Source organism: Hyaena hyaena, unplaced genomic scaffold (genome assembly GCF_003009895.1).
Source record: "Hyaena hyaena isolate Hyena2069 unplaced genomic scaffold, ASM300989v1 scaffold_115, whole genome shotgun sequence".
In the NCBI taxonomy this organism is placed as follows: Eukaryota; Metazoa; Chordata; class Mammalia; order Carnivora; family Hyaenidae; genus Hyaena; species Hyaena hyaena.
The window spans coordinates 3,029,670-3,043,884 of record NW_024080747.1 but is presented as its reverse complement, the minus strand read 5'-3'; the positions used below and the strand labels follow the sequence as shown (position 1 = coordinate 3,043,884).

The 14,215-nt window shown below is 36.0% G+C and overlaps 1 protein-coding gene across 4 annotated transcripts in view; it reads right to left on the bottom strand.

The window, feature by feature from the left end:
* Positions 1 to 14,215, bottom strand: part of ADAMTS19 (ADAM metallopeptidase with thrombospondin type 1 motif 19) — a 239,082-nt gene that overhangs the window by 173,874 nt on the left and 50,993 nt on the right. For 3 of the 4 annotated variants that reach the window (XM_039236685.1, XM_039236682.1, XM_039236684.1), the window contains exons 4-6: positions 9,745 to 9,917; positions 8,002 to 8,085; positions 7,158 to 7,315 (exon numbers count right to left, since the gene is read on the bottom strand). In XM_039236685.1, the coding sequence (XP_039092616.1) occupies positions 7,158 to 7,315; positions 8,002 to 8,085; positions 9,745 to 9,917 (415 nt within the window). The remainder of the gene's footprint in view (positions 1 to 7,157; positions 7,316 to 8,001; positions 8,086 to 9,744; positions 9,918 to 14,215) is intronic. The other variant, XM_039236683.1, reaches the window with a different exon arrangement.

The following is a 14,215-nucleotide window of genomic DNA, read 5'->3' as shown; positions in this document are numbered from 1 at the left end:
GGCATATCTTGTGTTTTTGTTACTATGGGCCCATAACCACGAGTCAGCTTTAAATCATTTGTTTCATATCACAGAGCAAGTTAACAAATATATTACTGCATATAGGTCTGGATTTATAAAATCAATATTTTAGCTGAAACCAAAATTAATAGCATCTAAAATTCCTTCCTACTAACAGGTTCACATAACATAAAATGCTTAATAATCTAAGATGAGAATATCCTAGAAACTGGTCAGTCAGTTTGCCCCCATGTGGATGAGACCATGGAATCCATGGAGATTTAAATTTTTATTCTCTCTTTCACAACTTCCAAAGCTAATGATCTGATCACTTTTATGTTTATGCTAACTAAAAAGAGATACTTCTACCTCAATTACTCAAATCTTTCACTGAGACTTTACTAATCCAATGGTGCTAGGTCACTTAGGAATAACATTCCCTCTAGTAGGCTGATTTTCATTGTTATGGCACTGATAAGAAGTGATATGGAGAAACAAGAATCCTCCAAATAAATCTTAGCCCCAGAGAGAAGTAAAGGTAAAATTATTTGTCAGTATCTATTAAAAATTTTTTTAATGTTTTTATTTATTTCTGAGAGAGAGAGAGACAGCGTGAGCAGGGGAGGGTCAGAGAGAGAGGAAGACACGGAATCTGAAGCAGGCTCCAAGCTCAGAGCTAGCTGTCAGCACAGAGCCCCACGTGGGGCTCAAACCCACGAACCATGAGATCATGACCAGGGCCGAAGTCAGAGGCTTAATCGACTGAGCCACCCAGGCACCCCTGCCAGTATCTATTAACATTTTATATGTCTACATATTTTGATAGGTTTCTTTGCCTATTTTCAATCACCAATTTTTCTATTTTCTGTTTTATTTCTACTTTTATTCCTGTTGTGATCCAAAAAAATCTACTGGGTCCTATTCTATGTCCTAGCTATCAGCATACAAAACAGCAAAGTCAACATTTCTACTAAATGGATGAAAGGTGTACAAAACATTTTTCCCCCATAAAACATGATGTAACTCAGCAAAGCTGTAGCTTATTTTACCCCGAAAACAAGGCTTTTATTTGAGTTTGGAGCAGAAATTCTGTTTAGACAATGAAGCTTTGGTTTTCTACCCATAACTAAAAGATACACTAGAAATAACCATGTCAGAATATATTAACTACAAGTGGTATTTATATCATTGTCACCTGATGAAATTCGTCTTCCTTCTCAAGGTTGTTAGGTATCTGAAATACTGCTTCTGAGACCAAAGAGGATGATATTAACAATTTATATAATTTGATTACTAAATCATATTTTTCACATTAAAATACAATATATTTCTTATAGATATTTGAAAAATATAAGAATAAAGTTAAAACATTAGCCTACAATCCCACTAACAATGAGTACTTACAGTTAACATTTTAAAGTATATTTCTCCATTTTTATTTCCAGGTATTTGTATAAATAAATTCATTGTATGTAACTAAAACATGTAAATATATGTATAGTATTGGGATCATACTCTCTACATGCAAGTTTCACCTCACCCCACCACTATTGTGACATTAATTTCATTCCTCATTTCTAATTTCATTTTTCTCTTCAAAACACTGAAAAAGGAATCTGTTGTGTACTATATTTTATTCTTATGTTATAAAGGCTTAAAAGCCGCATTTTTTTTCTTACAAATAGTTTATTGTCAAGTTGGTTTCCATATAACACCCAGTGCTCATCCCCACAAGTGCCCTCCTCCATGCCCACCCTCCCTCCCCCCCACATCCATCAGTCCTCAGTTTTTGTCAGCATCCAAGAGTCTCTCATGGTTTGCCTCTCTCCCTTTCCCCCACCATTTCCCCCCTTCTTCTCCTCCGTGTTCCTCACTTAAGTTCCTCCTAATCCTCCTATACATGCAAACATATATTTGTCCTTCTCTGCCTGACTTATTTCGCTCAGCATAACACCCTCAAGGTCCATCCATGTTGCTACACATGGCCAGATTTCATTGTTTCTCATTGCCATGTACTATTCCATGGTATAGATAAACCACATCTTCTTGATCCATTCTTCTGTTGATGTACACTTAGGCTCTTTCCATGTTTTAGCTATTGTTGAGTGTGCTGCTATGAACATTGGGGTCCATGTGCTCCTATGCATCAGCATTTCTGTATCCCTTGGGTAAATTCCTAGCAGTGCTATTGCTGGGTCCTAGGGGAGTTCTATTGTTAGTTTCCTGAGGAACCTCCACACTGTTTTCCAGAGGGGTTAAAAGCCACATTCTTAACTAACCACTCTTCATCATTAGCTCCCTTGTTGCAAGCTTTCCCTAGCAATGTAAGAGAAGACAAAATAAAAGCACTACAGCATAGCTTCAGCAGTAACAGAAGATGCTTAAACATGTCTAAGATAATGTGAGATGAAATTATTATTACTTCTTTTAATTCTTATTTATTTTTGGGAGACAGAGAGATAGAGCAGGACTCTGACTGTTCCACGAGTCAGGAAGAGGCAGAGAGAGAGAGGGAGACAGAATCCAAAGAAGGCTCCAGGCTCTGAGCTGTCAGCACAGAACCCAATGTGGGGCTCGAACTCACAAACTGCGAGATCATGACCTAAGCCAAAGTCAGATGCTCAACTGACAAAGCCACCCAGGCACCCCTAATGGGGGATGAAATTATAATTCTAACTTTTTTTGAGGACAGTTGACACTCAATGTTACAAAATTATCATCTAAATAAGGAAAGTAAAGTGATTTTTAACTACAGGCTGACAAAACTATAAATATAAAAACATATACAATATAACAATACAACAAATGGTATTTCTGATAGTAGATCTGCCACATGACTCCAACCTTACACAGGATCTTACACAATTATTTGTTTGTAGTAAAATTATTGAATGTTCACTGTAGGCTAGATGTTAGACAAGATGTCTTTATCTCTTCACCCTGTACTACTTTCCTCGTTTTGTTGATAATGATGAAACTCAGAGAGGTTATTTAGGCAATTGAAGATTACCAGCTAGTATTTGGACAAATACAGGTCATTTCTATGTGATCATCCTTGTTAGTGAGTTTTGAAGTGTTGTATATTTATATATTATATATGGACACACACACATATATATTTCAAATACAAATATTTTGGCAGACAGATATATCGCCACTATTTTCTCCAATGTAGGGACTGCCTTTCCATTTTCATATCAATGTATTTTGGACATGAGATGATTTAAATCTTGAAGAAGTCCAAATGATTATTTTCAAGAAGGTTTGATTAGTGCCTTTCTTGTATTCTATCCAAGAAATCAACACCCTCCCTATAGTCATGTAGATCTTCTCTGTTTTATTTTGTTTTTTTTACTAAGAGTTTGATAGCTGTAGCTTTCATGTAGCTTTCTATACTCCATTATGAATTAACATCACACAAGGTGTAAAGCACGGCTGAGATTCATTTTTTTCCAAACAGATATGCAGATGTTGATAGAGCCATTTCATTAATAGACTATCTTCCCATCACTCAATAATACTGGTGGGTTTTTTGAGAGTCAGGTGACCATATATGCATGGGTACATTTCGAGATTCTTTATTCTATTTCATTCATCTATCTCGCAAAGTTTGTGCCAACATCCCATTGTTTTGCTTACCAAATCTTTATAATAAAGTTCTGAAAACAGATAATGTAAGTACACCCAATTTGTCCTTCTTTTACAAAATTGTTTTGACTCTTCTATGTCCTTTCCTTTTCCAAAAACATATTGGAATTAGATTGCCAATTTCTACAAAACAGCTGGCCCCAACTTTCATTGAGATTATAGTGACTTTCAGTCAATGTGGAGAAGATGGACATCTTGATCATATTTAGTCTTTCAATAATTAAAAACCTTTATTTACATCGTTAATTTCCCTTAGCTGCCTCAGTGCTTTGTAGATATCATTTTAGAGGCTTTACACATATTTTGTTAAATTGTTTTTATGTTTTTATGGTTTTGGAAGTTACTATAATATTATCCCAATTGTACATTTTCATTATATATAAATAAAATTTTTTTAACTTTATTTTGAGAGACAAAGAGACAGAGAGAGACAGAGAGCACACACACGTGTGTGAGAGTTGGGGAGAGGCAGAGAAGGGAGAGAGAATGCCAAGGAGGCTCCCAGCTGTCAGCTCAGAGCCCAATGCAGGCCTCAATCCCATGAACCATGAGATCATGACCTGAGGCAAAATCAAGAGTCAGATGCTCAACCGACTGAGCTATTTGGTACCCCTAAATAGAACTTTTATAAATTGACTTTACATTCTATGTGCTTAAAAAAATCCAATTATAACTTCTGACAATTTTTCTGCTAGCATTCTTAAAATTTTCTTTGCACTCAGGCATATTATCTGTAGAGAGAAGTATTTTTTTTATTTTTTATTTCCAATATTTAGAACTTTTATATTCTTGGGGCACCTAGGAGGCTCAGTTGGTGAAGCATCCAACTTTGGCCCAGGTCAGGATCTCGCAGTTCATGAGATCGAGCCCCACACTGGGCTGACAGCAGAGAGCCTGGGGCCTGCTTCAGATTGTGTCTCCCCCTCCTTCTGTTCCTCCCCCACCTGTAATCTCTCTCCCCCGCCTCCTTCTCTGTCTCTCTCAAATAAACATTTAAAAAAAAGAACTTTTTTTCCTTTTTCCCACCTTACTATACTGGCTATGATCTTCAGTACAAAATTCAATAGAAGTGGTAAGCATTGAAACCTTTGCCTTGCTTCCAGTTCTAATGGAAAATATTTGGTTTTCAACATTAAGTGTGATGTTAGCTACAGATTTTTGTGTATATGTGTGTAGATACCCTTTCATAGATTAAGAAAGCGCTCTGAAGAATTCATTAAGAATTTCTGTTGATAGGGTTACCCTAGCCCCATACATTTTTTATTGTCTTTTATATTTATTTTTTTCTGACAGGAAGTCGATTATTGATCATAACATTGTTTACTCTGAGTAATGCATCTCTTTACTCTGTACAATTCACAACATACTTTTTGTATCTTTGGTTTTTACTCATTCTCCTATGATATATCTGGGTATCTAAGGGTTTTGGGTTTTTTTTGTTTTGTTTTTCATCAGTTTGGGAAACAATTTTGCCACTGTAGGTCCAAATAATTTTTCATACCCATTCTCATTCTCTTCTTCTAAGAATCCAATTACAACCAGATTGATTAGTAAATCCAACATCTGAACTATCTCAGGGTCAGTTTCTACAGACTATTTTTCCTTGACCATGGGTCCCATTTTCATATTTCTATGCTTGACTAGTTTTTATTATGTCTGAGACAATGTAGAGATCTTATAGATATTCAGGATTCTTTTATCTTCCTCTGAAGAGAGCTAACTCTTGTTTTAGGAGGCAGTTCAATTACTGGTGGTCACTCTGAATTTGAGATGTTTAAGTTTATTCCTTGGTAGGGAGGATCTATCTAAAGCTCAAGATAATTTCCAAGCTTTTGTAAACCTCAATAGTCTATCTCCCAGAAACATCTTACAGGTGCTTGACTTCAGGCTTTGTTAGGGCAGGTCAAGAGTAGATATTTCTCTGGATCAAAGTCCCTACTAGGAAGGCTCAGCTTTTCTGTTTTCTCAGCTAAATACCAGGAGTAATGACAGGTATTAATGAGGTCGCTCTACTTTTGTGGCCTGAAGCTACTCAATTCCTGGTATCCTTCAATAATCTCAACTCCATAGCTGTAGCACTCTAATGAATTTTGAAAGTTTCTATCTATGTATATTCAGACCAATCTTGCATATATTCGCACAGATGATCTGCACACAGGCTTCCTGGCACCATTTCCTGCACAGGCCCCCTGTCCACGGTACCCTCAGTAGGACCACTGTGCTCTACATAGATTTCAGCTTGCTGTACCAGTCAAAAAATTGTTCCTAGGCAAATATCTGGGGTGACTATGGGGCTCACTGAATAAATTTTCCTTCTTTCAAAGACCGTAGTCTTGCACCTGCTCATCCTCCAACGCCTGAAAACATTTGTCTCATAAATATTCTTCAGTTTTATGGCTACTCATTGTAAAAGTCCAAGAGCAGGTACACCTCCATAACTGGAGGTGGAAGTCCAACTGTGTTCTTACAATAAATTTTTTTCACCTTCATGAATTATGTAGAATAGTAATAGTTTTTCCTATTAGCAGTAAGATGCTATTGTGAATTCAACAGACCTGTTATAGAAAATCATGTTTAGATGTTACTGTGTATTCTGTGATGTGAAATGTCAATACTACTGATGCTAAAAATAAACTGCTGGTGAATAATGAATTATGATTTGTTTTTAATAGTTTTAAACAAGAAATTTATGAATAATTATTAACACACTGGGCTCATAAAGAGCATGTTGTTACTCATTATTTCATCTCTTTATATTTGCCCTTTCTTTAGATTTTCACTTAACGCTGCATTACAAATGTTTGTTAGGAGGACATTCACAGTGGAGCAAAAAATTAATTAGCTAGAGATTTAAATGAAACTTTTTTCTCAGGTGCTATCAGAAAGCTTATCAATTACGGAATTTAACATATCGGGTGCTTTATCCCTATGGTGATAACTGAAAAACATACAGTGTAGGCTTTTTGTGAAGTTCCACCAAAATTCACCATACTGTTCACTTACCATCATCAATGGCTATGTCTTCATACCGAAAATTGAGGGTGTTTTAAAATTTTATTTATTTTCTTAAAATATTTGATGTTTATTCATTTTTGAGAGAGAAAGACAGTGCATGTGTAAGGGAGTGGCAGAGAGAGAGGGAGACACAGAATCTGAAGCAGGCTCTAGGCTCTGAGATGTCAGCACAGAGCCCGATGCAGGGCTTGAAGCCATGAACCCTGAGACCATGACCCGAGCTGAAGTCAGACACTTAACCGACTGAGTCACCCAGGAGCCCAAGGGTAAACTATTTTTAAATTACCTATACAAAAGCTTTGTCAATATGCCATCCGAAATGTGCCTATTCAGAAATCAGTTATTATGAATTGAGGGAGATGACTAACATCATTATGCCAAAAATTTTTTGGAACACAAAATCTGGAATAAAAGCATTCTCTGAAGGAATTAATCCGATTAAGAGCACAGCCATCGAATTAGGAATGTCATTTAATTGGCTTTGGAAAATTTACCTTGTTATAAGTACAGCTGCATCCACTGAAGTTATGTCCTCTCCCCAGCTTGTAGACATCTCTAAATGTATATCATTCTTTTTGCCAAATTCCTCATGCTGCCACTTACAGAAACTCTCTAGCATTTTCTCTCCATGGTGTCCAATATACAGATCTGCCTACAAAAGAAGAGATTTCACCTCAAGGCAAATTATTCTCAGATATGCAAAAAACTAAAAACTGAGGAGACTTCATGAATTACTAAAGGGGACCGCTGACCATAACAACATTAATTAGAAGCTGTAAGACATTCAGAATTAATTTAGCCCCAGCTGAAAATCATGAAACTTTGTAAGGGTACAGAAACTACAAAGTCTGTTCAAGGTATTCTGAAAAAGGACAGCGGTGCAGTAAGAATGTGGAACTTTCAGACTTAAATAACTTAATTTTATTTCTACAATTTAAGAACAAAGGTTTTTCAAAGTTCTAGTTAAGCAGCATACTAAAATAATGCCACAGAGTAGTCTCTGTTTAAAATGAATTACAGATAAGAAAATGCTTCAAAAGCCTATGTTTAAATAAGAAAATAAAGCAGATTTAAAAATCACTTTTAAAAATTACATCTTGGAAAGTTAAGGTTTGTTGTCAGGATCCTTGGAAACTCAGAACATTCCATTTTTAGAATAAAACTGAGGTATTAACCAAAACTAAAGGCCAGTTTTATGTATAGCTTAAGTGACTTAGTGGATATTTCTGGATTTTTAAGTCAATAAAAAGCACACTCCTAATGTTCACTTTACTTAAAAGCATCTGAACACAGCTTCTCACCCAGTCAATTGAACAAAAAAACTCAAGACTTTCTTACTGGAGTTTCATGGAGCAGAATAAGCTTTATCACACGAAGATTGACCTGCACACCAAGACTCTTGTGTTGGAAAAGGTTAAAAACCTAAAAACAAATAAAAATAAAATTCCTAAAATAAAACTTGAAATCATATTTATTTTTCTTAAAGCCCAGATATGGGAGAAGTCTCAATTTAGTTGAGATATCTTACATATATATATATGCATATATATGTATATTTAAAACCACTTAAATAATAGTTTTAAAATTAGCTTAATAAGCAAGAATAATGTAGCTAATTCGTTTTAAATACCAAGAAATTTAGCCCTAGCCTTCTGAGAAACTCAGTGCAGCCTTGATTGTCTAAGAATTCCAATGGGATACAGAAGGAAGGCTGGGCTTTTTACAATACTGAAGACAAGCATTTTAGTAACTAAACCCTAGAATTTTTCTTAAGATTACAAAATGCCAGTGTCGTCCTTTTTGCTGAGAAACAGTCCTGAAAACTGAGCCTGCTTTATGCCACCTCCTGATTCATTTCTTGGAGAAGGGTTTTCTCTCCCTAAGCTAGCTGCCAAATAGGAAAAGGGTTTTCAAAGCTCTTCTCTTCAGTGCTACCCAGGAAGACAAGCTTGCAGGCCACTGTTGATTAATGGTTTCAGACCCTCATTATAACTGTTTTTCCCAAAATATGGTGTGCGTGTATGTGGCAGTGCTGGGAAAGCAAGGTGAATTTTTATGTGGTACCTTCATTTTTTTTGTAGAAATTAATATTTCTTTAATTTGTAATAGAAAATGGAAAGCTGACACGTCAAGGCCACACTTTCAGAGATAGAACTACCTAGAAGAAACTGAAGCCGGTAGTCTACCCCATAACAGACTGCTGGTGGAATGTTCCGGAGGTAGTGGAACATGGTCAGAAATGACTGAAGTGTGGGTGAATCTGTTCCCTGCTCAAATAAATAGTAAAAATGAGCACAAACAGTAAAAATGGAATTTTACAAAATATATTTATCCCTGAATCAGTGGTTCTTACCCTGCCTTATATGGTAACTGTTATCAGAAATGGGCATTTGCTTTTGGCGTTTATTTATGTTCATTCTGCCCTAAGAACAGCTCTTCACTCTGACCTTCTAATTCTGCCTTGCAGGAAGTTTAACCAACAGGGTATATAATTAGGTCAAAGGATTCATTTGGTGGTAAACATCTGTGCGATGCTAGGTACAAACGAGATTTCTGCAGTTCGGAAGCTGTGAAACTGACGTTAGCTACATGTGATCCACCTGCTTAAAAAATTTAGCTATTGGCTATTAGGTCTTACTCATAAACTAGTATTATATCTGACATCAAATTTTACATACCTATCAGTGGATTACCAACCTCCACTTTTGTTCCACTGCATAATGTCTAATACTTTGGGTGGGGCCATGCATACAAAAACATATAACATTTCTAATTTCAGCAAATGGCCTTTTATAAAAGAGAATGAGAAGAAGGTCATAAAAAAAGAGAAAATAATAATAGAGAAAGAGTTTGCCACACTGAAATCAACAATGAGGATCGTTTCTCTTATTAGCACATGTGAATTATTATTTTTGTTATCTCTTTTGAGATATTTGCTATACCCAAAGCATTTTTTTTACTGATGTCAATAAAAGAAAAGAATAGTAATGAATTAATTTTTAAAGAACGTCATTATACTCACACATTTCTTCCTTAGAGTTTTCTTGAAAAAATTCCAAGCGCACTTTAAAGTTTGCCTACCATATTTAAGATGGTTAGAATGAATCTCCTGGCTGCATCTGCTCCATGATAGGAAACCATTGCTGGGTCTGCAACCACTACAGTCTCTATGTTGTATTCTTGAGGTAATTTGTATGAATACCGTTTCCCTCTTCCACTTTCTGTTATTTTTTTAGATCTAGGTCTTCCTTTATCTGCAATAGAGAAATGGATTTTCCAATGTGACTCCATATTGGCAAAGTGAATAAAAAATTTCTGTTTCTTCACTAATTTTTAAAAATATGTTTACTTAAGGGGTACCTTGGTGGCTCAGTTGGTTAAGTGTTCAACTCTTGATTTCAGCTCAGATCATGATCTCATGGTTTGTGGGATCGAACCCCATGTCAGGCTCTTTGCTGACAGCACAGAGCTCTGTCTCCCTCTCTCTCTGCCCCTTCCCCATTTACTCTATATCTCTCACTCTCAAAAATAAAATAAAAATAAACATTTAAGAATGTTTATTTAATACCAAAATATGTTGATGATACAACATTGAGCAAGACCAAGTAAGTTCTCTGAATACATGGAAGCTAAAAGGACATCTGGCTTTGGAGTATGACTTAGGAATCAAATAGACTAGATAGACTTCTACCATTTATTAGCTCTGCTACTTGGGAGACTAACATCACCCAGTTAGCCTTGATTTCTTCATGTGAATAATAGCAACATCTACTTTCTAGTGTTGTTGATGTCTTATAATAAGGTCGCATTAGTCAAAAATTCCTAGCACAGAGCTCATATAAATAAAATAACCCAATAAAAAAATCAAATTTTCTTTTTGAAACCAGTGACAAAATAAAGGTCCACTTGCAGAGAGTGCCTGACTGCAGTCACTGCCTCACACATCCTCATTTCAGGCAGTGGGTCCTAATTATTACAACATTATGCATGGGTTACAAAAGACTCGGTTCTGCCTTCCATCAGGATCACAGAGTGAAAGTTATGAACTTAGGGAAATAAAGATTTCTTCCAACAGGCCCAAATAAAAGGATTAACCACAAATAAATATATTTATACATTTAACTACATAAAAATGTAAAATGTTTATTAAAACTTGCCACTATCAGAATGAAAAGCATGCCACCAAGGGGGAGAAGATATTTACAATACTTATCCATAAGAAACAAATTAAAATCTACTCTAAATTAGTAACAGATAACCCAAATGAAAAATTGGCAAAAGACTTGACCAGCCATTTTTTAAAAACAACAAAGACATCCAAATGGCTAATTAGCATATGAGAAGGTGCTCAGTCTCATTAGTTTTCAGGGAAATGCAAATTTAAACCATAATTAATTAAATTTACTAAACTCTCTAGAATGGCTAAACTAAAGAGATGATTATATTAAGTGTTGTCAAGAATGTGGAGACAACTATAAGCCCCTACACACACGCTGGGAGTTTAAATTAGGATAAACACTGAAAAATGGGCAAGCAGTAGCCAATCAAGTTGAACATTTGCATACTCAATGATTAATGATCTGAGTGATAACTACATGGTTATGTTCATTTGGGGAAAATTTAGCAGTTGGGACACATTTGCACAACTTCCTGTATGCATGTGGTACCTCAATAATGAATTTATTATTTTAACAGCTTTACTGAGATATAATATATATGACAAAACATGTAGCCACTGACGTGTATAATCAGTTAGGTGTAACAAATTTCTACAGTTGGGCAACCATCTCTACAATCCATTCTTAAATTACCGGTTACCTATTCTGCTCCTGGCCATATATCAAAATTCTGTTGATGTCACTAAACTGCTACCACCTCCTTTCCCAAACTTATACTTGCGGGCTAACATCTTTTATAACTCTTTACTGTAATGTTAATGGAATCCCTAGAAGTAAACGTGTGTTTAGAAGAATTTCATGGAGATAAACATGTATGTTCAATCAGTCATGTTTCCCTGGGTGTCACTTACTTTTTATTTTTTAATTTCCAAATACATACTCTCATAGTTCTGGTCCATTGTGGTGGCTTCTGACAAATTGTTTTCGTTGAGTCTTGTTCCAAGTCCTTTGGCAGGGACTTGTCAATTCAATTTAGGTCTATTCTATTCCACTTTGCAAACCTTTCTTACCCTCTAACATTTTTCCATGGTGGCAGAATTAATTTATATCCTGAATTTTTGAACTACTTGTTCCCTTCTATTACTGCTTCCAGTCCTGAGTTATTTCTGAGATCTAACATGAACTGGATTCCACTACCATTGCTGGAAACTTCACTGTTCTGAGATATGTTCATAATTTACTGGTTTTTTTTTTCTTTTTTTTTTTTTAGCAACCCAGACTAAAAACTACTTAATGAACAAAGTTGTATCCTAGTAGAGTCAGTTAACAAAGTTAATGAAAGCGTTATAAAAACAAAAGCAAAGGCTTATTATTTAATGAAAAGAAACATTGTATCATGAATCATGACAGTGCAAAAGGACAAAACAACACTAGCCATCCTTAACAGGATTACAAGAGTTAAAAGTACACTTTATGAGTCCATACTTAGTACCAGTAGTTGAAACCAAAGACCTTGATGAAAGGCAACATAAGAAATTGCTTTTTATCTGTATCTTGAGATCTCTCACAATTAGGAAAGAATTCTGCAGTTTTTCTAACCATAATCTCAAATGTACTCAGTTATATATTAGTATGTTGTTATATATACTTGTAACATTTAGTTGCAGGCATTCCTACAAGTAGATGAAAAGATTCATTTTGGCACGGTCAACACCAAATAAACTATGGAGGGAAAATACAGACGTAGCTCTCCTATATGGCTATGTTACTGATCTTATATGTAAAAATCATACAGTGGTAGGAACAGAAAGGATGAGAAGATAGGCAAAATATTACAAAGTCGTCATCATCACAAGTAAAATTAATCTAACTTAGGGGAAGAAAAGGGAAGTGGTTAGAATTACTCTTTTTTTGTTTTAATGTTTTTCGTTTTGAGACAGAGAGAGAGAGAAGCACAGTGTGAGCAGCGGAGGGGCAAAGAGAAATGGAGACACAGAATCTGAAGCAGGCTCCAGGCTCTGAGCTGTCAGCACAGACCCAACATGGGGCTCAAAACACGAACCAGGAGATCATGACCCAAGCCAAAGTCGGACACTTAACTAACTGAGCCACCCAGGGGCTCCAGAATTACTCTCTCTTGTTGCTGCTGTTTGTTTTGGCTTGTGTGGAGGTGGGGCAGGGTGGGTGGGTGGGGTTCAGTTTTTACCTTTGAATGGTCAGGTAGTAGAAGGTGGAAGATATTTACAGGGGACTTTGAGAAGGAAGAGGATGAGTTCAGCTTTAGATTTAAGTCTGAAGTGATTGTGAGACACATAAATACAAGTTACTAAACACCTGAAAGGAAAGAGGGCAAAATGGAGATTGGAACTAATCAACATATAAGTGAGGTTGAACCCATGGATTTGGATTATATCACCCTAGGAAAGCATGTGGAACAAGAAGTAGAAAGCAAAGGAAGATGACCTAGGAAATGCTTACATTTAGGGGGTATACATATAGAAGAAGAAATGCCCACAAAGGAGACAGAGATGCAAGAAAAATAAGAGAAGAAACCAAGGGGAGACTTATAAAATGAGGAGCTTTTAAACTGTAGCAAGAATGGTAAATAAAGGGAGAAAAAAGGTTTGTTTTCTTTATTGCCCCAGTTAACGACAACTGTTAGCCCCATTTGTCAATTTGCTACATCCCTATTTGCATGGTATATTTAAATAGGCTGCATGGAACATTCTAGAACATTTCTTAAAAATCTTAACTTCACGGTAGACTCCATCATACAAGTTAGCCACTGTGTATGAACCATGTATATTGAAGTAATCTTTATATCAGGTTGCTTTCTTTGATGGTCTCATTGTCTATATCAACTACGCTAAGATTGTCATCTTCCAAATCTTGAGACCCTTTTCTACCCATAGGCATGTGTAAGAACAAGACAGTTGATACCACACACTTCCAGTTAGTGAAGAAATTTGAAATATGTAGAGTCACCAATGCTCAATGTGTGCTCTCTACAATACCCTATACACATAGTGACAATAATATCCATAACAGTTATGGATGACATATGGAAACTATTTCAGTAGTTGTCTGGTTAAGTTACCTCTAAGAATAGAGATGATTTCTATGACTTGCTCAAACAGATCAGTCTTCTTCAATTCTATAAATCTACTTGTAGCAGTGAGTCCTAAACATATGCATAGGTTTTAATAAAATGTAATATAATATATATTAATAATATCACTTGCCTGCTTAAAATCTTGAAAGATCACATATTGCTCCCAGGTAAAGTCCATACCATAGTACACACAAGGAAGTCCCTTCATCATCCGGGTCCATGACTACCTTTCAAGGGTTGTATCTCCCATCCACACTGCAAACATGTGGCTCCAGCTCCCCCAGCCGATGCCTTCTCCTGCCTTTAGAGTCTTGCACACACT